The 27,422-nt window shown below is 46.6% G+C and overlaps 1 protein-coding gene across 1 annotated transcript in view; it reads right to left on the bottom strand.

Annotated features, from left to right (window-relative positions):
* Nucleotides 1–27,422, bottom strand: part of LOC119450534 (oxysterol-binding protein-related protein 8-like) — a 115,220-nt gene that overhangs the window by 63,983 nt on the left and 23,815 nt on the right. Inside the window, 1 exon segment of the mRNA XM_037714027.2 lies at nt 12,099–12,191. Coding sequence (XP_037569955.1) covers nt 12,099–12,191 — 93 coding nt within the window.

Below are 27,422 nucleotides of genomic sequence, written 5' to 3'. Positions count from 1 at the left end.
TCCCTACTTACTGGCGTTTCCGCGAGACTCGAGCTGCATGCGCGGGCTGACCTTTCATTCTCGTCGGCAAAGATGTGTGTCAAACAACGGGCGCCGCTGGCACACACACAAACACGTGCACGCAAACGCGAGCGGAGAGCAAAATACCCTATATACACTGCTGCAGTATAAGCATACATAAACACGAAGCTCGTAGACTGAAATATTATGCCTCGGGTCGTAAAGATCGCGACAAACATTGCTGCGTCGTAAAGAGAGAAATCGTGTGTCTTGTACGGCACGAGACGTTCGCGCAGAAGAGAGAAAAAAAACCACAAGCAGCCTAAACGTCAATTTGGCCCCTCTGGCCTAATATAAGAGCCTAGAATAGCAGCGTATAGAGGAACGACTTGTCATCTAAACCAGCGTATACCGTAACACGAGAAATATGCGCGGGATACACAGCCGCCTGCGTGTTTACAGAGATGCCCGCGGCCGCCGCGCGCGTAGGCGGCTACAACCTAAACGAACTGTGTGGGCAAATTGTATGGCGCCGTTTGAACCCTCTGCTGCTCTCGTACGCTACAATTCCTCAGCGTTGGTTCATTTATTCTCTTTCCTCGCGACGCCGTTCGTGCTTTTCGTAACACTCCTTATAGGAAAGCAAGGGAGTTTTCTTTTTGGGGTCTTCGTCGTCTGAATTGTGCGCGCTCGACGACTCGTCTTTTCATTCATTGCGACGCAAAATCCGTCAACGCGGATTTCGCAGCATTCCTTCGCATATAGCGTACATGGTTTCCTTGACGTATAGAACTGTCGGCTGCGGCGCAACAAACCTGACTCGCTGCATGATAAAACATCGATCACGATTCACGAGGCGCGCTAAACCCGCGACACGTAAAGGTTAGATTAGGTCGTTTCCCCCACACAGTTCCCTGTGCAACAAAGCCCCTCCCACTCCCTTAAAAAAAGCAGGTGTTAGCTAGTGTATGCCAATCTGACAATTGATACATCAAAGACAGCGTAGCTGTATGTAAGCGACTTCTCACAACCTTAGGATTTATTATATCGGTGTATGTTTGCTGGTTGCGTTGCTGCCCGTTCTTAGTGACGGCTGCGATGCAGGCTGCGCTGCAGAGGTTTGCCGTCAGCTTTCACTACGCAGCCGGCGTGCCATTGCCAGATGGGAAGAGGACTTGGCACCCGTAGGTGCCGCGTCCCAGAACCACAACATCATTCGGTACACTGACCCCGGCACTCCCCGGGTTGAATGAGTGATTGTGCGAGCCGTCATCAAGAACAGTCAGCCACGACCGCGCAGCAACGAGCCGGCAGGTGCCACCGACGCAGCCGTATACTCCTTAGCTGACCTCCAACGTGGAGCCGGTAAAATGCGACGTGACAGAGATTTCGGATTACTGGCTGAAAAAAAAAAAAAAAAAAAAAACGCGCACAAGTTCGAGTGAGATATACGCAATTAAGATAACTTTTATTATTGCGATAGCAATTATATGTACACTCAAAAGCAGATTTCTGCCGTCGGCGTCGCCGTCGCCGTGAGGTTCCGTATGACGTCAATCGAGATGAAATCGTCGCCGCGCGCCGCCGAACGCTGTATGTGCGAGTGAAAGGGCGCGAGGGACGCGCTCTTTCACGGCGAGTGAACGCACGGCGGAGAACAAACGCGCGTTCTGCGCCGTGCTTCCTTAAGGGCTGCAGAAGTAGGCGTCTCTTTCCTCCTTTACAATCATCATATATGTAGAGCAAACGCGCCTTCTTTCGACGCGCGAGAGGCCGTGGGGGAGGGGGGGAGGGGAGGGAAGGGAGACGACGTTTAGCTGCGGCACCAAATGCCTATTTATATCAGAGGCTCCGGCAACAGTCACCAACGCCGCAGGCATTTTGAGCGAACGCGGGAAAAACGCCGACGGCGTCGACAACAGTTCTGCGCGTTGCCGGTGCTGCTGCATGTCCAAATTTATACAGCTGATAAAGCTAATATCATTACTCCGTATAGCTCTCTACAAATTTGCTATCGCAATTGATGCTTCGCCTTTCAGGTGAAACTGCGACAACTTTTATTTGCTAATCATTGGTAAACGCGCTTCAAAGCACGCCGGCCTTCACCGCCGCACGAACATCCATGGCTGTGAAACTCCCCTCCAAAAATAAAAGGAATACAAAAAAAAAAAAATTTGCGTAGCTTGCACTGGAGGTGCTATACTAAACAGACAGCGGAGCTGATGAGCACCTAGCTAATCCTGGCTCTTGGGCTAGGCTAGGCACTACCAAGCCAACCCCAGCATTTTCCAGAATTTATTTATTACTGTAGAATATCGATTAGTCATCACCAGCATTTCCGGGAATTTTTTTGCGGATTAGCTATTGATTAGCTATCGATTGGTTATCGATGACTGACTAATCTTAAGTAGTCCCAACCATGCTTGGCTAGACTTAGCCAGGTTCGGCTTCGCTAGTTCACAGGGATATGTGCCATTGCGCTTGGATCCTTTCTGCAGTATACAGCCAGGATCGGCCAACATTTTTGGATTCAGCAGACACGTTACGCCCGGCTTAAACAGCTCCGCTGTTAAAGTAAAAGAACTAAAAACTTCCCGGCGCGTCGTTGTTGAGAGAGAGAGAATAAACGTTTATTGTTGGTCCCATATGTCAGGGCCTTAAATCCTTACTCTTCTCATAGGAATTATCAAGACGAACCCCACCAAGGGTTTCCAGAGCTGTGGCTCGGAACCCCGTCTGAAAGCGACTCACTCTTCCCAGGAATTTGGTTGGAGGGGTGCGGGTACATTGTAATGTCGATGTGTTGCGTGGCTGGGCAATCCCAAAGAGTGTGTTTGTTATTAGGGTATGTTCCACATTTTGAACACTTGGGTATACCTCGTAGTCGATAGAAATAGTGTTTATACATTTCCGTTAGGAATGTACCCGTTTGTGCTTTGCTCATATTACTGCTTGGAGCTCTGGTTAGTATTCTGCATAGAACTACCTTCGCTACTCTAAATCTCTAAATCGCAACCTACTCCGCGGCAGCAGATGAGCCAGCCTTGTTAGTGTCCCTTTCAAAGCCGGCGTTTGCACACGACACGCAACTGCATGCATTTAGTTCTTGGTGGGCGAACCGTTTGTCCAGTGGTCTAACGGCTGCACTTAGTCCTACTTTCCCGATTTTGGCTAAGAGTGTACGGAGGACAATTCTTCCATTTATTGTCTTTATCCCCCCCACCTTCTTTTCTTCGTTTTATTTTTTTCCGTCGGTGTTTGCCTGAGCGCCAAACATGTTGGAAACGTGGAGCGCCTATAAGCGAGACGTCAGGCCCCCGACAATTCGATGGGAAGAAGCGCACGCCGACGGCGACGCAAAATTCCGGTCCCAGCACAGGAAAATCGCAAAAAGATTCCACACGTAATACTATTACAGGACGCAATCAGCTTGCGTACGCAAGAACTAGGGGCCACGTACGTTACTGCGCATGCGCGAACACCTACGTCTGGGCCTACGCATGCGCAGTACCGTGGCCCCTAGTTCTTGCGCACGCAAGCCGCTTGCCCCGTCCCCTAATCTATAAAACTCTCCAATATGCCCCAAACTGCACGCAACCTGGTTAGATCCGCGACGAAAAAGCTCATGCGTGACGATAAGTCGCAGAAAACGGCACGAAGAAATTGCTTCCTCCGTGATAACCACGCTAATTAGTAAGCCTATAGAAGCAGTCACGTGCGATCCTTCGTCTTAAAGTGCGTGTTTTACAGGTCTAACCTTAGCGCAGTTATCAATACGTACGAACAACCAAGCCCCGTTATTTGCTTCACCTCAGCCAGGAAGATACCCCGCACTACGAAGCGTGTGTCTGATTAACGGGCGGCCTGCAGAATCGCCGCGCTGTTCTGGAGTCTTGACTGGCTTTCGCCAGCGGATCGGGACCTTTTACCTGTCGTTGATGCTACTCCTTGAAGCGCTGCCCTGCACAACACCATCTCCCCCTTACCAGTATAAGGCCGAACGGCAATCCGCCCCTTGCCCACTAACGCATTTATTAAATTAAACATTCAACCCCGCATCGAATTTAGCTTGCGACGGTTCGTATAATCCTGCATGGGTGCGCGCGCGAGATATTTTATGCATTCAGTACCAGAAGAAAAAGGTACGAAAGAAAAATTTGCCCGTATGATAAGCCCTGTATACGCAATCCACCTGGCGGCTTCCCCGCAACGCCTACACGCTACCAGAGAAGCGAACACGCGGCTTTTCGGGCTTTACGGGGAAGTTCGCTCGCAATTTCCGAATAACGGGGAAATCCTGGCACCGAGCCGCTCGCTCTGCCGAGTCCCTTATTCAGCGCGGAGTGCCGCCCCTTCGCACCAAGCGCTTGACATGTCGAGTTTAATTCGACTGGATTCCGTGTTACATCGCCACAAGCGTAGGCTCGCGCTCTGTCTTCGGTACTTTTATGCTCACTGTCGTTAATTTGCGTTTACAAAGCTTTCTTGTGCTCCTCTTTTTTTTTTTTTGGCAGCAGCAGCATAGTATAGCAAGATGACAATAACGAAGAGAACTGCGAGTGTTTCTCGCGGGTACGTCAAGAGTCACTGCCAGGGTGGCGAGTTCTGCTTACTTCTATAATAGAATGTGACCTTTTCTCCGATTCACGAGGACCGCCTGTAATATCAGATATATATTCAGCACAGTAAAAAAGAGCGAGGGAAAGCGTGCCAGAGCAGACGTGTACCTGGTACGCCATCCCAAAGCAGCAGCGCTGATAATGTTATCTTGTGGCACTGAAATCAAACCAATTTATTTCGAACAATTTGCTATTGGGGTGCACTTCAAGATATAAGTTCTGTATATAAACAGTCCCTGGGGTTTTACGCGTGACAAAACCACAATCTGGTTATGAGGCACGCCGTAAAGTGGGGGACTCGGGGATTAATCATGAACACCTGGGGATCTTTAATGCGCACCCAACGTGAGCATTTCGCCCCCATCGAAATGCGCGGCCGCGGCGGCCGGGATTTGATCCCGCGACCTCGTGCTAGGCAGGACAACGCCATTGCCGCTATAAGCCACCACGGCGGGTCTGGAACGCTCATCGAGACGCATGACTATACAGAAACGGAAGGACAACTCGATCGAAAGCTGTTTAACGCGATCGTTTCAGCGCGATCTAGCAGAGCAATCAATGACAGCGACCAGACCACGGTCTTCCTCTCCGTTGTCTAAATTTAACGAATTCCGCCATCTCCGAAAACTGGCGCAGAAAAAACAACGCCCAAAGCACAATTTTACTTCCTCGAATGAATTCCTCGAACGCAATTATGTCCTCGAATTAAATATTCCTTTCTTTTGGGCAATTCAGATTGACAATAGGATGTGGGCTTATTCTCTCTTATTCACGACGTCGCTTGTAATATGAGATATATTCAGCAGAGAGAGAGAAAAAAAACGTGCCCAAGTAGACGTATACTTGGTACGCTATCCCAAAGCAGCAGATCTGATAATGTTATCTTGTGGCACAGAAATCAAACCCAGCCCCCCCTCCCTCCTCCTCCTCCTCCTCCTCTCGTCGCTTATATGAAATGTTCTTGAGTGGTCCTGCCGCTTGTTGGTCCGAATTCATCCCGGCACGTCGGTCGTTGCACACGTTACTGTACATTACTGTTTCTTATTGAAACACGTTTGATGACTGCTACACTATCAGTTAAATTACGCGAAATTGTCGCAGCCTTCAAGCAGGTTATGCTAATATAACCATGTATCGCAGGCCCTGTACATAGCACTTCGTCCATGTCGGTAGCCACGCCCGCTTAGGCGCAGGCCAGTGTATACGTCGCTATACGCACAAGTGAACGCGCTCTTCATTGGCAGTCATGGCGGAGCAAGACCTCGCGCCGCAATGACAATTTTACAACAGGTCGCGTACACTTGCCTTTTAAAGATACAATAACACTAAATCAGTTTAAACTGAGGTGCCATATTTTTCAAAACTATGTTTCGTTAATTTCGCCGTAGTAGACTGTTTATTAGAATAGAAAATGGAGGTTAAAGTTCTCTTTTCTTTTTTATATCGAGCCGTAAACCCCGGTGCAGGTGCGTTAATATGACGTCAAGGTTTTTTTTTTTTTTTTTTTTTCGTGCTTGGGCTGTATAATATTGGCTCAGAAAAGTTCTCGAAATATCGCCGATATTTCTTCCTCTTTTAGAATACAATGTAGTCCATCTTTACTGATAAGAATTTAACTATGGACCCGAGCAGGCATCGTCAGTATCCATGGGCTGGTGCGAGAACATGGAGGAGGCGCCCTCCTTTCGTTATCGCGTTGTTTCGGGCTTCTCATGGTAACGGTGGCTTTTCTTGGCATTGCAGAAAGGGTAATTTACTAATGCAGCTCAGTTTATTTTTCTCTTTAGCCTCCTTTCCAAGAAAAAGGTCGTACGCCTCGAGTAACCTTCGTCAGGAATTGACCTTCCAACCTTCGTAACCTTCCATTGATCTCATCGTACCTATAAACAGAGCAACAGCGCAGGGAACAAACGGAATGAATGAAACGGACGAAGCGCCGTCCGATTATCATTTCTTCGTTTGTCCAGTCCCTTGCACCGTTACTGTATTTAGCTACACGTGTTGACCAGTCCAAGTTAGCATTCTGTTTTGCGCCTTGACCATACGGAACCGTATGGGTAAAACGTGCGCGATTCAGCGCGACCAGATATGGTTACACTGGGCCATTTCGGTGCAGGAATATGGCCTAAACAATCAGCAGCACGCATGATGACAGACTGTGAAGCCAAACCGACCAACGCTACGCCTCACCCGCCACGAGTGCACCGTGCAAGCCGCGCAGTACCGGGACGCTACGCTGCAGTACAAATATTGACATAGATCCTGTGACGAAGGGAAACGTTGGCTCCTGATGGAGACAATCGTTCGACCGCTGGTGAACTCTACATTGCAAGTGATGAGCGACATCGCCAAGGGTGGCGCCGCAAATGAATTGGTGGCGCTTGACCAACCAACCACGATAATCCGACGCTTAAAAATAAAGAAGCGCGCATTTGCAGTGGGCGTGGAAGTGCCTATAGCAAAAACCGAAAACCACGAGAGAAGTGCATCGCATGCAGTGCTGACCGGGACACGACTGGACGATTTGTTCATTTATCTTATCGTTCAACGACCGGCCAATCCTGATGATTAACGGTGGCGGCGGGCCGTTCAGACCGCTGCAAAGCGAGGAAAAGAATGTAATTGGAAGAGAATGAATCCGTCCGTCCGTCTATTCCATCCAACCATCCGTATTTCCGTTAATTTATCTACCAATCACCCACAGTGCTGTATCAGGCAGTACAGTGGGAGATGGGTCAGTACAATACGTAGGGAAAATCTGCATTTTACGTACAATTTTAAAAGAGAACAAAACACGCTCTGTGTTTTAAAAGAGAACAAAACACGTTATGTAAAAGAAAAAGAAAGATTGATCGAAACAATACATTTGAAGTCACTGCTCAATCGAAGTAAGAATTAATGTAAACTATATACTCGTCGTGTATTGAAATTATATCCCAGCGCATTTCGAAAGGCGGATAAAATTTATTCAGAACAATGCAACAAAGAAACTGTACCCATAAATAGCGCACCAGCATTAACCAGAACACCACCCTGCACGCTCCGGGGAGCGATGGCGACAACCTTCCCGGATACGCTTCTCATTTCAGAAACGATAATTATACGCATCTAAATGAGTGTGCCATTTCGGGTCATAAGAGAAGTCAACCGAGCTCTATAGCGCTTTCACTTTATCGCCCCCCCCCCCCCCCTCCCCTCCGCCATCCCCAAATCACTAAAAGAAGGCGTAAAAGAAAAAGACGCGCCAAAACAACCGCTTGTATCAAAATGGAACTGGTCATCGGCTGCGTGTTTAATGGCCGATCGCGGTTGGCTGCGCCGCCGGCCAGACATCGACTTTCTATTCCAGTGTTGTTTACGGTCAATCGCCTTCGATTGACAACGGCGGGAGACCTACTTGCATTCCATTATCCACATACGTATACCAGGTTTCGATCTATACTTGCGCCGCTTACTTCATTGATTCCCTCCTGCGATGACCAGCAAGTGCACTGAGCTCACTTCCATCAAATGAAAATTTCAGTGGGAATCCGGACAATGAGGTGTACTGGTGATGGAAGTAAGGCGACATTAAGGCAAAATTGGGGCAACGTTTACGGCACGTATAGTGAAAGGGCGCTGAGAAGCACGTCTAAGCTGAGTTGACACACTATCAAAACTCTTCCAGTTTTTTTTTTTTTTTTTTAAGCAATTTGGGCATCCTTGGCACAAGGGAAACTTGCGCGAAAAGAACTGTCTGCGAACACTTATGTGAAACTTCTTTTAGACACAGACCCTGCAGCAAAACCACTAAATTACGGTATATCCTCTTGCTTGAAATTATGGAACCATTGTCAAATCGTATATATATATATATATATATATAGGGCTCAGGAGCTCCTCAAGCCGGGCAATTTTTCTCCTGTAGCACCCGCTAAATGTAACAGAGATAAAAATCGAAATTATTGAAATAGATTAATTCCTCGGCATTAAATTAGATCCCCACCTTAAGTTTACCAATCACATTGCTCACATCAAACAAAAAACAGCATTTGGTATTAGAGCACTACTCAAATCACGTGCATTTTTTTCCCAAAGAAGCACTATTATCGTTATACTTCGCTTTCATTCATAGCCATATCATTTATGGTATTGCTTCTTGGGGTAATACTTATCATTGTCATCTTTCCTCTATTCAGCACATTCAAAATCAGGCCATTCGCATTATAACCCGAAGCCATTTTTTCTCTAATGCCTCCTCTCAACTACGTACAAACAGCATTCTTCAAGTGACAGATTTGTTCAACTGTCATTTAGCGATATTATTTTTCAAACTATTATTTCTAAACAAGTTTCTTACAACTTCGTTAGTTCTGATCTACTTCTTAATCCTAATAACACAAGGTCTGCAGCAGAAGGAAATTTCCTGTTACCTTTATGCCATACTAATTACGGAAAGATGGCTTCCTCTTTTTGCGCACTTAAACTTTGGAACAGTCTACCATATGCCATTAAATTGTCTTCTACCTTGTACTCTTTTAAACACCAACTTAAGAATTATTTGCTGTGTGATTAACTTTGTATAATGTTATATTGCTAATTTGTATTTTTTGCTTATTCCATTCTGTTGTTTCTCTGCTCTGTATTCCGCTTTATTTTTTATATAACAATTAATCAAGGGTCCCGGTGCAGTCGCTGACTATGGGACCCTTGTCTGTATATTATTTCTTGCGTAAATAACTGTGTGAATGAATAATAAACTGAACTGAACTGAAGAAACATCGATTAAATACATTTCCCCTCCCTTATTCCTCTCCAAGAACCTCTCCCCATGCTGCGCACTGGCGCAAAGTGGTCCCTAGAAGAAGTGCCCGAATAGTCATCTTTCTCCTCTTCGCGTATCCTAATTCATTACTGCCTCTCTTCCATTAAGCGCATTGTTTTCCGAGCATATCGGCCACACGAAACGGCGTCGATAAACAGCGCGCTCCAATGAACAACGCTGTAAAACGAGACAAACGAGGCCAACAAACGAAGCCGACTATATAACGCGGGACTGTCATCACAGGACACCGACAGTCGGCCCGGTTTGATCTGTCAAAGCAGCGTCGGGTGGTCGTGTTTCAAGCTGCACGGAGACACCGACAGCCAGTGTGGGCGATCGGTCGCGCGAGGCGAGCTGGCTCGGTAATAGTAACGGTTCTTAGTCACCTAAACGACAACACTTCCTTGAGTCGTAGGGCCACTTCTATCGTAATTCTTTACGGCAAAACATGATGCGCCGTTTTAGATAAAATCGGGGGTTGCTTGCCGTTTTCACATTCCGACCGTCGACTAACCACCGCAGGAGGTAATTTAAGCTACAGTTTAAAACTAGCGGCCGCGATGTAGACTACGATGAGTATGTAAACAGATGAGACAGCACAGAACGCAAAAGAGTGTAACAGGCGATGTACAAGCGCTAATAATTACAAATAGAAGCAAGTTGTACTTACACTGTGAGACTATTCAGTGCGCTTGTGCGTGTGTATGACTTCGTTTACAAACTCATTGTGCTGCGACTTGCCTTTGCCTTTTATATTTATATGTTTGTGGGTGTACAGGACTGTGTGCTGTGGATTTCTGGCCCTCTGACGCTTTTCATTTTATAACTACACATATTTTTTATATTGTTAATTCTGCGAAAGGGAGCAGCCATCACCATTATAGGGTGACTACATCACTTTATTTTCATTTCAATAAAATTAAACAAAAAAATAGTTTAGGACACCAGGAAAACGTCTAAGAACTACTGAAACATTAAAAAAAAATTCCGAGCAAGTCATAAATTATCACTTGGCAACCTTTCATTAAAAATTGAACGTTTCGGGGCCGCGACCTGACGACTGTCCAAAGGAAAAGTTATCAACACTGGTCAGTATACGCTGCAAGATGGCCGTATCGTGGTCAAAACAAAACACGAAGCGATATGCGCGGTTGCGTGATTCGCAAGCCGTCACGAGTCTGCCATGCGAGCGAGTACTGGAATCCAAGGCCATCCACTATACGGCGCCACTTGCGCGTGCCCTGCGTGCGAGTCTAAACGAACTCAAAAATTTATACTGAACAGCACGCCAACTTCCGTCATTCGGGTAAGTGGGCTTCTCCCGAGAAGGCCACCTATTGCGGAAAAGCCAACTCGGACGATCGAACTCCCAAATTGCCTTGAAGAGGACGTGGTGGCTAAACACGTGTGCGCCGCAAAAGAAAAGGGAATCAATGAGACTAAATGTTTAACGCGAAAGCCAATTGTTACGCATTAACACGACATATTAGAATCAACACATCGCGAGTAATCGTTGCTTAAAAATTATTTCGGTGCTTAACTCCTTTAATCTTTTTCGTGACTGTACGCACACACGCCCGAATAGTTTTAAGAGACGCGCCGTAAGAGATGTACGAAACGCGAAGCTGATTGCGGCAAGTTTTCTTTCAGGCGACAATGTCTTCGCGCAAGAACACGTACCACGACTTCAAATTATACGCGGAAAAGGCCGCAGCGACGAAAAAAAAAATGAAAATCAGTGCAACGATTCCTTCAGCTCTGAACTCGTTTACTGCGGCAACAACAGACCCCCCACGGCAGAGACCGCCATTTTCTCAGGAACAACTTTTTCTTTGTCAAGTGCACACACAACGTCTTCCTACAGTGCGCTACATTACTGCCTTATGTGACCACCGCAACAAGAATCGACATGAAAGGCAATCATGTAAATGCGCTATCCTCGGGTCTCAAGAAGTTAAACTGCTGTCGCATGTAACATCAACATAGCGTAACCTCGAATAGAACGCGCTACAACTTCTACCGGTGTCACCGAGAACGCGCTACAGCTTCTGCCGGTGTCACCGTCCTGATAACTAGCTGCATGTCGGCGACTTCCGCTTATCAGGCTCGTGTCAGCGTCGGCCTATATGACAATGCGACAACAGATGCGCCGTCGTCGATACTGTCAGCCGATCGTCGGCGTCGAAATCGGGTCAGCGTCCTATTGTCATCACGACAAAGTGACAGTGTTATATCAGCGCACGTTGGCAAGAAATATCCCAACGCGACTCTCGACAATACCGTTTGTCAGTAGCACGCGCTTTTTTTTTTTTTTCTATATTCCACCCCCTTCTATGAACAGAAAAAAAAAAAAAGAAATACCGCCTACATGATGAGGACGATGCTCATTGGCATCCCCTTCGAAACGGGGCGGCGACAAATAGTCGCTTAGCCTGCCTAATTTAATCAGGTTTTACTACATCTATCACCATCTAGCTTTTTGCCTATCTGACCCGGATCTTTCGTATTTAAAACCTCTATCACTAGATTGCACCGGTACCTACGCTTGCAATGACTCCGGTTCAATCGTAATCTCTTCCTTGTTTTTGATTTTATGATAAGCGAGCAGCCGATTAATCGGGTCACAACGCACGAACGACGCACAACCCTGTAAAGAGCACGTGCAAACAACACACCTTTGACCGTCGACGCGGTGAGCGGCGTGGACCGCGCTAGGGGCCCGAGGGAGCCCAGGGTCTTGTTGGCAGCGCCCACCGGAGTCGCGCAGTCTGCGAGAAAACAATCGAAATCAAAATATAACGTCCCAAAACAACACAGGGGCTATGGGAAACGCCGTAATAGGAGGCTTTGGTTCAGTTTCCAGTATTTTATTTATTTATTTTTTGATACGCGTAATGAATAAAAAGGCGCAGTTTCGCCCGAAAGCCGAAGCATCGATTGCGGTAGCAAATTAGTGGACAGCTATACAAAGTAAGGATAGTAGTTTTATCGGCCGGATAAACTTGTAAATATAGGCATACTAACTAAATGAACAAGCATGGTGTCACGCGCGCACAAGCAAACATGAACACATCTCACTCGATGACCGCGGAAAGTCGCTGTCAAAACGCTGGAGTAAGGAAGAGCGGCAGCAGCAGCGAGTGAATTGACCTTCGTGCTGTGTCTCGCATCAACGCAGACTGAGCCGCGAATTCCGAAATGTTCGAATAGGAATCGAATACGAATTGTAAGTATCGAATATCGAATAGTCAACCGCAGACGCCTATACGTATTTATAGCAGGGATATTTATTTCTGCACAAATAGGTACCGCGCCTGCACTCGATCGTGAGAGGGGGGGGGGGGGGGGGGGGAGGAGAAATGATGTCTTAAACTCAAGATTACTAATTGTCATTAAAAGCTGCACCAATAGCCTCTCAACATATTTAGAGCCTGGTTGCAAACCAGCTTTCCAAGAATCAATATGGCTGCATGCTGCGTGAAATAGAGCTTTACAAGAACGCTAAATAAATTATTCCCGAAAAAAGACCAGAAGTTGTGATTTAAAAAAAGAAAAACCTGCTGAAGAACTTGTGTGCAGAAAACACATGTAGAAGGACCAAGTGCAAGGAAAGAAATACTTAGCTTGACTAGACTGCCTGATAATTAAATCGAAAACAAAGGTTGCATTATCCATTTTGTTCCTGCATTCCTTCGAAAATTCTTGCCGTTGTTTCACTTCTCATAATTTTCAACAGTCTAGCCAGATGGAGAACAGCAAGACTTTCCCAATAGGTTCTAGCAAGAAAGAAATGGTTAATTTCGATTATTCGAAAATACCGAATAGTTCCTTTTCGAATACTAATATTTAGTGCGCAATATTCGATTGATATTCGCAACTCCGAATATTCACCCACTCCTAAGTAAATTATCTAGGGCGCTCTGACGCTGGCCAGTATTTTTTTATATAGAGTTTCGGGATTCAGAGTCTCCATTTAACGCAAAAAAAATGCAAAGATGATAATTTCGGGTCAGTACTCCATTGAAAACAAAAAAAAAAACAAAAAAAAGACACTGGATGCGTGCACGTATTGCGCGCCGGTTTTACAGTGGAAGGGAGTAAGTTGCCTTACCAAGGCACATCTAGCTCTTTGTTTATCAACGATGACTAATTGATAACGGAAATAAGTGAGACATAGTATATAGAGAAGAACGAGACGAAATGCACCTGCGAGCCCTCCCTATCAGTGCATGACGAAGAGATGCCCTTCTTACAGATGACAAGAGATATAGCATTCAGTCCGCTCCTTTTTCCCTTCTTTGCGAAAACTGCTCATAATGCTTTTTTATTTCATTGATATAAGGGAACTTACAAAACTTGTGCTCAATACATGTACGAATCCAGTGTACTCTTTTTTTTTTTTCGACGTTGTTTTCTTTAACTAATTCCTACAAATAAAAGTTCAGTTGTCACTCAGTGCTCGTGTCACATGTGGCCTCTCTTCCGTCGCTGTCTACAATCCTAGCGCAGAAAGTTCAACATGAAGGGTATAGCTTAAAGGGACATTACACAGCAACATTATTTAATTGTTAACAAAAATTTACTAAAATACAAAAAACTCTTAACGCGACGCGAGACTCGATAAGCCAAGACAAGACGCAACCACGCGAACCTTGAAGTTGTCCCACCAGCAGACTTTAAAAAAAAAAATACTAAACGCCGTGACGTCACAGTGACCTCACGGCGTTCAGGATTCGGCGCGACATAAAGATTAATAATAAAATACTGAACTTACGTTTTTCTTGCAATAATAATCAAAGTCTTATTCAATTTAACTTCAATTCTATTCAATTTTATTCACAACACGTATACAACGTTGTGTTGAAGGCTACCTTAGCAAGAAAGCTGTAAGCAAACAGCTTGACGGAGGCCGGGGGGGCAATAATCGGCAGCAGTGACAATGAATTGGCCGGTAATAGTATTAAATGACAATACATGAAGTCACATCAATAAATACCTATACTACACTATAAGCGATATATATATATATATATATATATATATATATATATATATATATATATATATATATATGCAAATACATGCACTACATACTAGACGCACTAATAACGAATGGGAGCAATATACAAGAGGATATAAATACAATGGATCAATAAAATTGCAATCGCCCTCGTGAAAGCCCAACCATCTTTATTTAAACATTTTTCAAGTTTATTCTGTAGCACTGGTACATTGTGAGTCACAGAGTGCAAAGATAATTCTAGGGCACGGTACCAACCACCTTTCGCGTTCCCTTGTCATGCGAATACTGGAACGTTCTACAGGATTAGATACGCTCTCTAGAAATTCAGCAGTTTTTGTTTCTGAAAAATGAAGCTGGTGCAAAAGACGGTATAGTTGCATGAGTGCTCGATATTAACTATACTGTTCCCGCGAAATCGACAAACAATAGAGCTTTGAAAGTGCACTGTAGCTCCCCGAAATGATTTAATGCTTCTCCTTGTCCTTTTAACGTTCGTCGACAACAAACAATCAAGTTCAACCCAAGATGTAAAGAGAGAGAGAGAGAGAGAGAGAGGGAACGCTAGGAGCGACCAAATTTATCCGCGCCGGAACGGAAATCGAATCCGTAGGGTCAGCAGGCCGGACGACCCACAACCACCGCTAACCCTGCACGGAGAAAGATCGAACCCTGGAACCTATATAGGCGGGGGGACGCGCGTAATCTCCGGGAACCAAAAAAAAAAAAAAGAAAAGTCTGCCAATAAGCTCTTCGATTGGAAATCTTTTGTGTTCCGTCTCGGCACTTTCCGGACCCACGGCTTGTCCGGACCATTGGCTGATTGCTCCGAGCAAAATTTGAACGTACAATTTTCTTCGCCTGATTGCGGAGAACGATCCAACACTTGCCCGATAGAAGATCCCCGCCGCAACTGCCTGAACGCACTATAGTCGGGTACAACTTAAGAAGACGGGAGAGGCCCCGCCCAGATGACCGAAGCACAGCAACCGATTGCCTCCGCGACTAAAGAAATAGTCCCGCTGACGCGACTCGCCCCAGTACAGTGCCTAGAATAAGTATATTCTAGGCACTGTAGCCCCAGCTTGAAGCGCGGGCTGCCATGTTCTCCGTCGGCGGGGACACCGGCCGTCCGGCTCATGACGCAAGTCTATAGTGCGCGCCTATTGGTGGAGGCTCGTGTGCATCCGCCTTTGAGGGGGCAAACGCCGCTGCCTTCTAAAGTTGTACCCCGACTATAGATAGAATCTCTTTTATTTAAGACACTTCACGTTATCGCGCAGTCTACAGAAATTGTTCATACAATCTACATAAAGAAAAAAAAGTAAAGAACAGTTACTGCCATTACGTTACTTGATGACAAATACGCAAGCTAAACAAAAGAAGCAACGTAAGCTGAATAAAAGAAATAAACAATGTAAAATAAAGCAATCAAAAAACAAACAAGGTCAGCCAATCGATCAAAAAGCTAATTGAATACTACAAGCCTACAAGGTGGGCTTGTAGTAGTGTCCTAAAGTTACTCGCTATTTTCTGTGAAGACGCAGCAGGAAAGATGCTCCGCTAGACCGAGAGAGAGAGAGAGTTTAATTGTATTTGGAGAGGTTAGCCCAGCGACAGACTTGCCATGCTACTCCAGGTAAGATGGTGATGAATGGAAGGAAGAACGGGAGTGACACACACACACACACACACACACACACACACACACACACACACACACACACACACACACACACACACACACACACACACACACACACACCCACACACACTCTCTCTCTCTCTCTCTCGTAATATGTAATTAGCAGGCGTGTGAATTTACAAACGCCTTAGTAGTGCGCAGTTCAGAGCCACGACGCAGCCACGGTCCAAACGCATCCCGCAGCGCAAGTCACGTGTCGTGACGCACGCTTAGAGCATACCGCAGGGGAGCTCTTGAAGTCGCAGAGCGTCTGCAAACAATTAAACGATCTATAGGCTCTCGTCAACACCCGCGGTGAGACGTAAGGGCGCGCTGAATTTCGGAAAACGAATTTTAAACAGTGTCTCGTGCAAGCGACATTAGGGCGAATTCGATGAAGTCATCTTTGACAACGAACGGGTCTTCATCGCAGTTTTTAGTTTTCCCGCTAGGAACGCTGCGAAGTGAACAGGCTGTAACACATGCTTGTCAGTATTACGCACTCTGGTGTGAAACATGCGAGGCCAGCGGGCTAAACATCGTCAGCACAAATCCTTTTGTGCAACGATGTTCTTCTTTGCGACCTTGAACCAAAGCAAAAAAAAAAAAGGAAATCGCAAAGCTGGCGATTCTGTTCAGATACGCGCAGAGCGTCAAAATTTACGCTTTAGTGCAACCTGCAGAACTTACACGGCCCGTTAAACGGAATTCAATACCGCATTAAGTACAAGATGGCGTAACTTGCCCGCAGTGTCAGCAAAGTTATTAAAGTCTCTAATACGACGACGCGACGCGGCGACTTGCCCAAGAACAGCACGACGCGCCCCACTGGGCGATCACATCTCATTTACATGGCCGTAACAGCACGAACACACACGGCGCGCAGGGAAATTAGCGTCAGCTGCTGCGTAACGAAGATCACGACTTTCGGAGTATAAAAAAAAGAAAAAAAAAAGCGACACGGCGCACGAGAATTAACCCAAGGAATTAAGTATAGCAGCCAAGGGAGGACGACGAAAACGGGTGAAAAAGAAAAAAAAAATGAGAAGACAAATCAATTCAGGCATACATGCGGAGAGACAGAGAAAAAAAAAAAAAAAGACAGCAATTCCTTCTTTCCTTCCCTCTCCCAGTAATCAATGCTCTCGTCGGTCTCTCTCTCTCTCTCTCCTTCACTGAGCCGCTGTCACGGCCTTCCGCTTCGGTAACATATAATGGAGGGGACACAGCTGCAGGCACAGACTCGTTAGCCCACCTGTACGCTGCTGAAGCTGCGCACACGTGTAAGACACTGGGAGAGAAAGACAGAAGAATCCCTCCCTTGAAAAACAAATTTAAAAAAAAAAGAAGAAAGTTGTGACAAGAGCAGGCTTCGTTCGCGGAGAGGTCATCGATCACTCTCACCGCGCGCGCGCGCTCCACTTCGTGACATCGCGCGCCCAAGCGCGCTGCGTGTGCGGACAGCGCCGGAGTGATCATCCCCCACGGGTCCATCTCTCTACTCGCTGGCCCGATGGCCCGCCGCCGCGGCACACACAATGATGTGATAAAGGACACAGTTTCCTGCGCGGTGCGCTAGCTGTAGCGTCACACTTGCCTCCTTCAGTTGGCACAAACAGCGCACGCGCATCTGATAACGTGCCGTTGCCTCGTGTCACTGCTGTCAATGCCGTGGTGCCACAGATAACTGAACGCAGCGTAGCGTGTATGAAGAGTCGTCCGCAAATCGAAATACGAGCGGTATTACGTGCACGCCATCATGCGTCAATGTATACAAGCCTAATTTATAATTTCACCTTCCCTTCCCTTATTCATCTATATATTTAAATAGGTAAACAACCAATCACCACCACCACCACTACTACTACTGCTGCTGCACCACCTACGGGATCGACGCAGACCCTATAACGTTTCTTCCCAGCCAGCTCTACCGGCAAAATGCTTCGCATAACATCGATTCCCACAGTGCGTGGAATCTGCGCACTTTTTACTGCGATTGGCATTCTTAGGATACGCACTTCAAGCCCTTTCCGGTGTCTATCTGCCTTGCCTGTCTGTATGAACGTTTTCCCGCCAACTTGGGCCACTGGGCGTGTGCCGCTCTTCGAGTGAACCACTTTGGCGCGAACTCGGGTAACTGCGTATATGTGCCGCTATTCAAGTACAAAAAAAAAAAAAAAAGAATCTAATAATCATCCGGTGCTCGGCGGTATCGAACCCGTGACAAACATATATTCTCTTTATTCTAAATAAAGTTCTAAATAAATTCTCTTTATCTAACAATGAAACAGAAGGATGACTGATGCATTTTTCTTTTAGTTTTTCAATCCAGTGAGCTTCCACAATTTCTCTCGCGGTTTGATTTCTATGCCTAAACAAAATGGCGCTGCTTCCAAGACAAGGTGAGCACGCATGTTCTTCACAATGCATCGCCAAATGCGTACTAGGGCGACCTTTGAGACTAGACAAGTGTTCCCTTAGTCTCGTGTTAACGCATCTCGAAGTCTGCCCTATGTACACGTGCACACGTCAAAGGAATCTGATAAACAACGTTCATCGCGCAATCGACAAAGAAAATGAATCTGTTCCAACTAGGCCGACTCGCAGTTATGCATAAGGAAATTAGTTAAAAACTTAGTGATTTTCCGTTACTTAGTAGATTATGCACTTCGATTTCTCGTGCAAGTAATGTCCGCCTCTACGAGTATAGACCAGCTCAATGACTAGAATTGTACTATCTGCCACAGGCGAATAAGATTGCTTATTGCAGAAACACCTGGTATTGCGCATGCACGGTGTAAAGTGCAGTACGCCGTGCGCAATAACATATACAGTGCTTGACAGTATTTACGGCATGCAGTGTGCGCCATGAGAGGCTCCCTAGAGATACAGGCTCCTTAACAAAGAAACGGGAGAGGTTTGCCCGGTCTACTACAGATGAATGCGATAAATGAAATTATACACACAGGACATGCCGCATAAACGCACGCATAACACAACAAATATAATTAAAGTATATCGTCGAGAGCAATACATGTCTCGCACAAAAGTTAAGAGTGCATTCGTAGCACAGGCACCACTAGTCCATGGTCCAAGTATGTGTGGCAGCTCAAGGTGTGATGATTATAAATTTTCAGTGGCGCAAGGGCACCTAACGCCAAAGAGCGCACAGCTCAGTGTGCAAACTATGAGGCGCATTCACTGCGGTCATTTCTTGCATGCAGTGCAAAAAAGGTTGCAATTGCATATTGAGTGTGCTATGCATGTCCTCTCGAACCGTGCACGCATGCAGGGCACATGCAGTGGCGATGCTCACCACTAAATATTACACAAGAAGTATATTGCTATAGGCAACGTTCAGACGAACACGGTGAAGACATACACGATCGCGCTTGTCAAACCACGTAGTGTACCGCGTGTAGCTGTAGTGGTATGCACTGTGCAACAGCGTTCGGCGCACTGCAGTACTGACTTCCCAGTATATAAACATTCACAGCGCACAGTCGTAGCCGCACACCGTACGCCTCCGTTCACAGCAAACTGCATGCAGATTCTGACGACGGTACGCAAACGATCTTTCACGGCTGTGACCTCGACGAACACTTTCCTGGAATAATCTCGACGAACACTTTCCCGGAAGATAAATCTGCTACGCCTGGATAATTGGGGACTCAACATAGAACAGATGTACTAGTATAGTTAAAGTCCCTAGATATTTTTTGCTTTCTTTAAGCAAACGATCTTTCATGGCTGTGACCTCGACGAACCCTTACCTGGAATAATCTCGACGAACACTTTCCCGGAAAATAAATCTGCTACGCCTGGGTTATTGGGAACTCAAGATAGAACAGATGTACTGGTATAATTAAAGTCCCTAGATAAATTTTTGCTTTAAGGAGCAGAAAATCTAGGGACTTTAGTATAGTTAGTTACACCCGAAAGCTTCGTTCGCGGTGAAAGGCTGAAAAACAAGGTCGTCCGAAGGTCGCGGTAGTATACGAGCAAGCCAACGCGGAAGAAAAGAAAACGTTCTGTAGGGCGCTCGGCATCACCGACGACATGGGCGAGTTCGCCGATCGACGTCCAGGAAGGTGACGTACAGTATTTGTCAAAAGTACACTGGCTACGTATACGTTGCTATAGAACAGCCATGCCGACGACATGATGTTTAAAGGGGGGTTCTTATAGTGTGCCAAAAGCTCCAACGCACTGTGTCATGAAAAGAGCTCTCGTACTTAACCATACTGGGGTGTAGAGTGTCAGATGCGCCATGGGAAACGCACCACACAGCCGAGCATAGGTAGTGAAGGCGCTGAATAGCCCGTATACTTTTGACAATGACTGTACAGCGCAATGTCCAACCACCTCATTTCAAGGTGGAATATTTTATTTACTGGATACTGTCAACCCTTCTCGGGGCGATCACGGTGAGGGTAATGTTGCAAAAATCACTAATACCTAACAGATACACACGAATTCGCTGATCCACAGGTGGGATTCAACAAAGGAAAACCTCAGGTGGTCAAAAATTCATCCAGAGTCCCGCACAAACGGCGTGCCTCATAATCATATCGTGGTTTTGGCACGTAAAACTCCAGAATCTAGATTTTTTTTTTTTATAATAGACGTATACCACTACTACGGCTTCCTCATCCGTCATGGCGACATGCATGGTGGCATAAAGAAGACTCAAAGTATCAGCTCGCATTCGAGCCTTACCAAGAGCCTGTAATGTTTTCTCGCAAGCTCGGTCCACGGGGTGAAGAAGTTCAAACGTAGATGTAATTACCGCCCGTTTGCGATTTGCCCGACGATCTTGTTAATCCCATTCGTCGCAGACCATAAGCGTAAGTGCTCGATTGAACTATGCCGTCACCTTCTCTACCCTTGTAAGCCGACACGGCAAGTTCCAGGTCTGCCTTACGCATCAAATCTATAATCCCCCCCCCCCCCAAAAAAAAAAAAAAAAAACAGCAAATGCAACAAACTCCGCAGCAGGTATTGTGCGCAGCTGTCAGCGACTTCCCCGACTAAAAGACCGCCATCCTTTCACCTCTTCACAACGCCGGTCAAAGACATAATAGCACAACGAAAAGCGTTGAGGCGACGAACGAGCCGTAAAGGACCAGAGGCAGCATATATGACACGAAAGTTAAGCGCAAGAAAGTCCACGTAAGCATAACATATCGATAAGACGACATCGCGGTATGGAGGCTGAACGACGCCATTTTCTTGACTGAATTGCAAAAGTGTGTTCTCTGTTCCACGGCAATGTTTCATCGGAAACGTGGGTTGTAAAGCTAGCGCCAGACGATCAGGAGCGCCATCATGCGCAAGCGCGCGTCAATGTCTCTATACGCCTTGCTTCCATCTGCGCTAGAGCCTCGCCTGCACAACTTCTCTGGGAGCGCCGTCTCTCGAAAGCCAAAGCGCGTCTCGTAGACATGAAATTTTAGGGGTGTGCGAATATTCGAAACATTCGAATAAGAATCGAACACTGTCCTGTTCGATTCGGTCTTCGAATCGAATAGTCACTATTCGTAAATGCGAATACTTTTCTAATATTCCAAACGTTTGGTGCGCCCAAGGAGGACCCCCGCGGGCATAGTATAGACATAAAACGCGACAACTTGCGTACTATAGAGCAGGCTACATGTCACTTAGGTAGCCATACTTTACAGGCTGTAGAGAGATAATTCGCACTCTCTAAAGAGCCATGCACATGCGAGAAAAACTACTTGTTTGCTTCTATAATGCTCCGTTTGCGCTCCATTCGTGCACAGTACCCTTCATAACGTACTATGTAATAACGGAAGCTTGCTAACTTTAGGAATACTGGGACGTGAACATCGCTTCATATCAATTGTGATAACGGCCGTTCATTATTGGAAAACTATTCGAAAAGTATTCGATATTCGATTCGATTCTTACACCATTCGATTCCTATTCGATTCGGTCTCAAAATCCACTGTTCGCACCACCCGTATAAAATCTTACTCCAATGCCAGATTATTGTGAAATATAATCCGATTCGTTAAATAATGTTGCCCCGGGCCGTGTGTGAGCTATTCGGCAACACGGCAGCACCCAGCAGCAGCAGGAGCAGCCACGGTCAGCAAAGGGGTTCGCTATAAGAAAGCTGCGCTTTAAAAAAAAAAAAAAAAAAGGAAAGAAAGGAAGAAAATTGGATGTACAGCGAAGCCGCTGCCGACGTTAAACAAGCGCAACCGAAGTTAGACGACGTTACGCCACCACACGCGACGTGTGCGTCACGCGCTTGTGTGCGGAATGGCAACACATACATCCTCATTATTCTAGGCCCTCCACCAAGCGCATGCAAGTGCCATATTGAACTAAGTGAACGTTTAAAAGTAAACTGCGTCACACCCGCCGTGGTTGCTTAGTGGCTATATGGTGTTGGGCTGCTATAGCACGAGGTCGCGGGAACGAATCCCGGCCACGGCGGCCGCATTTCGATGGGGGCGAAATGCGAAAAACACCCGTGCATTTAGATTCAGGTGCCCGCTAAAGAAACGCCAGGTGGTCCAAATTATTCCGGAGACTCCCACTACGGCGTGCGTCTCATAATCAGATCGTGGTTTTGGCACATAAAACCCCCTAATTTAATCTTAACTGAAATTTCGTCAGAAAAGTTTGTAAAGTATACGACTTACACACAACCTGTAGACATAACAGAATCGGATTGTAATTCGAACATACGAGAAAACATAATTCTGGTACGCGGAAACTCAAACGCAAAGCCCGCCTCCAGCTGCCGTTTGCTTTGTAGGTGAGCACAGACCGAAAAATCCCGACCAACTAGAGGCTAACATCTTCGCCGTAAAAAAAGCAAAAGAAAACGAGCGCCTAACCCACTGCAGAAGCAGGAAGCCAGTGCAAAGGGAAAGCGCGGCAAACACTCACAACTCCTCCGAGAGAAGAACCTCATATCCGCAAAGCTGGAGAGCCGACCGACCGCGACGACGGAGTCTGAAAGGACGGATTGACCGAGCGCATGCATGCATGCATGCAGCTTGCCAGGCGCGCGGGATCAACAACTCAAAGTGGGCGCCGGCCCGTTACACAAGCCTTTCATTTCCCCTCGCGATTTCTTCTCATGAGAATCAATGAACGGCCGCGCGCGCGCTTGGGCGCCCCGCGAGTCCCGACTCTATACGCAGCACCGGATCGCAAACGGTCGCTTACGCAACGCGACGCGCACGGTCTGGCGCGAAAAAGACGCAACCAGACCGATCCGAGCGGCGCTGGATGCATGCACCCCATCACCAGTTTTTCTGTCGCCTATCGGAACCCATGAGTATAGCGGTTGCGTCTTTGGCGATCCTTTATTGAATGCAACGTAGTCCGTCTTTACCGGTAAACAGTTAACTATGCCGCCGGAGTGTATAGGCGCTGTCAAAATCCAGGACATCACGACGAGCTGGTGCGGGATCTTCAGAGCGGATTCTGCCACCCGCCTTTCGTTTTTGCGTGTTGTTGTTTTGCGTCTTTGCGTGTCGACGTCAATACAACCGAAGTGCCAGAACGTCGGCGTCATAGTTGCCGCGCCAGTTGAGGGCGCTATAATAGCCTTGTAGCTTTTCTTTGAAGAAACACGCATGAACACAGCCCCGAAAACAAACTATAGTATATTGCGTGCATGACGCGTAACAGAAATCCGGAAAGCAGGAAGAGGGCCTGTCTATATATATATATATATATATATATATATATATATATATATATATAGTTGGCGCGCAGGCTGATAGAAAGCTTCCTCCTTAATTACCAATGCGGGCACGGGTGTTCAGCCGTACGCATGAGATCAATCGGATAACAAGAAAGAAAGAAAAAAATGATCGTAAGTTCTCGGCAGCTCACGTGATAAATAATCGCTCGTCCGAAACAGGAAGACGGGAGAAAGGCACGCTTTTACATATTGTAATTTAGGTTAGGTTAGTTTAGGCTTTAGTTGGCTCCAAAACCGGTGCTCTTCAAGTGCAATTTCGGTGTGCGAATTTTTTTTTTTTTTTTTCTGTAATTTAGCTGCAAGAAAGGTCAAATAAGAAATACACGCTCGACGAGCGGAAGTGGGCGCGAGAGCGCGCCGACCGAAGGCTGACACCTAACGGCACCATATATTGGCCTGTGAAACTCGCTGTTAAGCCGTTGCCGATTTTTAAACGCGATTCATTAATCGGCATGAATCTCCTAAGCGCGGGCCACGTTCACAAGGTCGCTCATTACGGATGCCGGAACGCTATAGCGGTCATGCGCTTTTGTTGACGCTACGAGTTTCCCCAGCATGCCCGATTCTACGATATTCGGACAAAAACAGCAGTTTGCGCTCCAGCGACAACAGTGAGGTGGCTGACGGCACAGAGAGGTCTGACACATCTGTGTCAATTAACACGATTTAAAAAAAAATATCGATTTCCAGCTATCTCTGCAGCCATTGCATAACGTGTGACTGTACCCTACGCTATTGCGCATAACTGCCACTCAAAGGGCATATCGAGAACAAAAGGCACGCGAAGCGCATCAGGCCTATATAGTTAATCTATACAGGAACCGAAGAGATAAGTGTGTCGGCGCGCCGTCTGTAAACATGTACAGAAGAGATATTGTATCTATAACCGCACTCACGTGCTCAGCCAGCCACTTCGATAATGAGTCACAGCATTGTGGCTGTCTTTTTTGTTTTTTTGTACGTCAACATGAGAAAAATAAGAAAAAAAGACGCATTGGTCTTTTGACGTCATCAAACCAGGTTATAGGTCACCACGTCACCCCGCTTTGTGTGCTCGCTACTCGCCCAGCCAATTCCTCATCGTCTCGCATCTGGCGGCGAAAGTTTACGCTCCTTACTGAAACGATTCGTAGGGTTTTACGAGCCAAGGCTGGCACAAGGAGCAGTCGTAAGAGTTCCAGATTAATTTCGACCTCCTCAGGTTGCACCTCGATCTAAATATGCCTTTAGAGCGAGGTTTAACGCGAAGAAAGGCACTAAAATAGCAAAAGATACATCGCGCACACCAGTACTTTCAACAATTACAGTCTTAGGGATATTTTCAGCGCCAAGTCTCACCACATATATAATACATGTATTTAGATTGCGGATCAAAGGGACGCAGGTGAATTATGACAAAAGAAAAAGAAGGATTAAGACTTAAGAGCAACGAAATCTGTAAGAATGTCATTGCGTTTATAGCCACCCTAAATCGGCGCAAAAAGAAGTTTTCCGTGCATCGAATGGAGCACAGTTTTCATGGACAAACATGTTTTCGCTGAATACACCAGCACGCAGTTTTCGTCGCTTAAAGGATCGCCGGGTTTCTTGGTTCTGTCCTCTGTTCGAGGCTTCCGGCCGCTTAATTGGTCGAGTATACAGGGTGTCGCAACTTTCATGCACCAATATTTTAAAATATACAAACGCCACGCAGCTGGACAGCACCAAGGTAATGTTGTTTGCCGTCGCTTGGAGATACTCAGATTATGCGTGCATTCCGCCGAATTACATAATTAGTCTTAATTATTCAACTTCTCAATTATAATTAGATTAAAAGTGTCAATGAGAAAAACTGTAGAGAAAGATTAAAAACTCCCGTTAAAGCTTTCTGTTGCCAAATACGCGATATACATAAAAGTGTTTTCTTTTTTCTTTCCCCCGAGCATGAACGCCCGCGAATACACGCTAAGTGCCTCGAGAGGTCCGTCGCGCGGCAATTTTGCGTATATACGGGACACCATTCTTCGAGACCTCAAATGGGATATTTGCATGTGTTACCTATATAGAGGAAGTTGTCATCTTTGGAAGCACTTTTGACGAGCACAACTGGCGCCCGGAGGTCGTCTTAGACTACATCGAACACGCCGGCGTAGCACCGAATTCCATGAAATGTCACTTCGGTGAGCGGAAGACATTGGTGCTTGACCATATCTTGTAGACAAGGATGGTATCAGGCCTAACCCACAAAAGACAGCAGCTGTTGAATGGTTTAAGCCTCCTCGGTCTGTCAAAGAGCTTCGTAGTTTCTATATAGGCCTGCTCTTATTTCCACCAATTTATACCTGTTTTTGCTGATGTCGCCGATCCCCTCACTTTTCTTCTATTATACATAAGGACGCCGCTTTTGACTGGACTCACGAGCGCGACGCTTCTTTTCGTCAACTGAAGTTCCTGCAGAAGACGGGCCGCATCCTTCGGCATTTCGACCCACAGCCGCACCGACAGAGATCCACACCGACGCGAGTGGCGTGGGGGTCGGTGGAGTCCTCGTTCGACGATGCGACCGGAAAGAGCACGTCATTGCTTATGCGAGTCGCACGTTAAATAAGCCTGAACGTAGTTACACCGTTACGGAGCGAGAATGCCTAGTGTCCATTTTTTCGCTGTGCAACGTTTCCGCTCGTATGCGGGTCCATTCACAAGCGTCACAGATCACCATTCGTTGTGCTGGCTTGTCAACCTCCATGATCCCTCTGGTCATCTCGCGCGCTGCGCTCTTCGCTTCTCCAGGAGTACAACGTCACAGTCTCATACAAGAGTGGTCGCCGACACGCTGATGCTGCTGACTGCCTTTCGCGAATGCCGCTATAAGCACGACACTTTATGATGCGGAACAAAAAAACAATTATGGGGTTTTACGTGCCAAAACCACGATCTGATTATGAGGCACGCCGTAGTGGGGGACTCCGGAAAATTTTGACCACCTGGGGTTCTTTAACGTGCACCTAAATGTAAGTACACGTGCGCATTTCGCCCCCATCGAAATGCGGCCGCCGTGGCCGGGATTCGATCCCGCGACCTCGTGCTTAGCAGCCCAACACCATAGTCACTAAGGAACCACGGCGGGTTTTGTGATGCCGATAACTCTGACCACCTGATTGCTTCTTTGGCACCAGCATTTCATGATATGGTGCAGCGAGAAGACTATATTTTATTTACAAATATATATAAATTTATACTTAGCTTCGAGCCGCTTTTCAACGGTTCACATGACTCGACAACCCGAGGCTTTTGCGTTCCTGTGGACTCCTCTATACAAAAGGAATTTCGCCACCACTGGTGCCCGCTTCCTTCTTGTAGTTCCGGAGAAGTTACGCTCCACTACTCTGCTGGCTATGCACGACGATCCGTGACGCAGTGCCCTTCGCGTGACGCAGTGCTCACCAATCAGCTCCCCGGTTTGGCCAATCAGCTCACCCGGTTTGGCTCAACCTGCCAATAATCGCGCGCTGAAAGTGATATCGCCGGAAGCGATCGTCCTATAGAATACGTCCCCGGCAGAAGCT

The sequence above is a fragment of the Dermacentor silvarum genome, chromosome 4, assembly GCF_013339745.2.
Source record: "Dermacentor silvarum isolate Dsil-2018 chromosome 4, BIME_Dsil_1.4, whole genome shotgun sequence".
In the NCBI taxonomy this organism is placed as follows: Eukaryota; Metazoa; Arthropoda; class Arachnida; order Ixodida; family Ixodidae; genus Dermacentor; species Dermacentor silvarum.
This window is presented reverse-complemented; position numbering and strand designations above follow the sequence as displayed.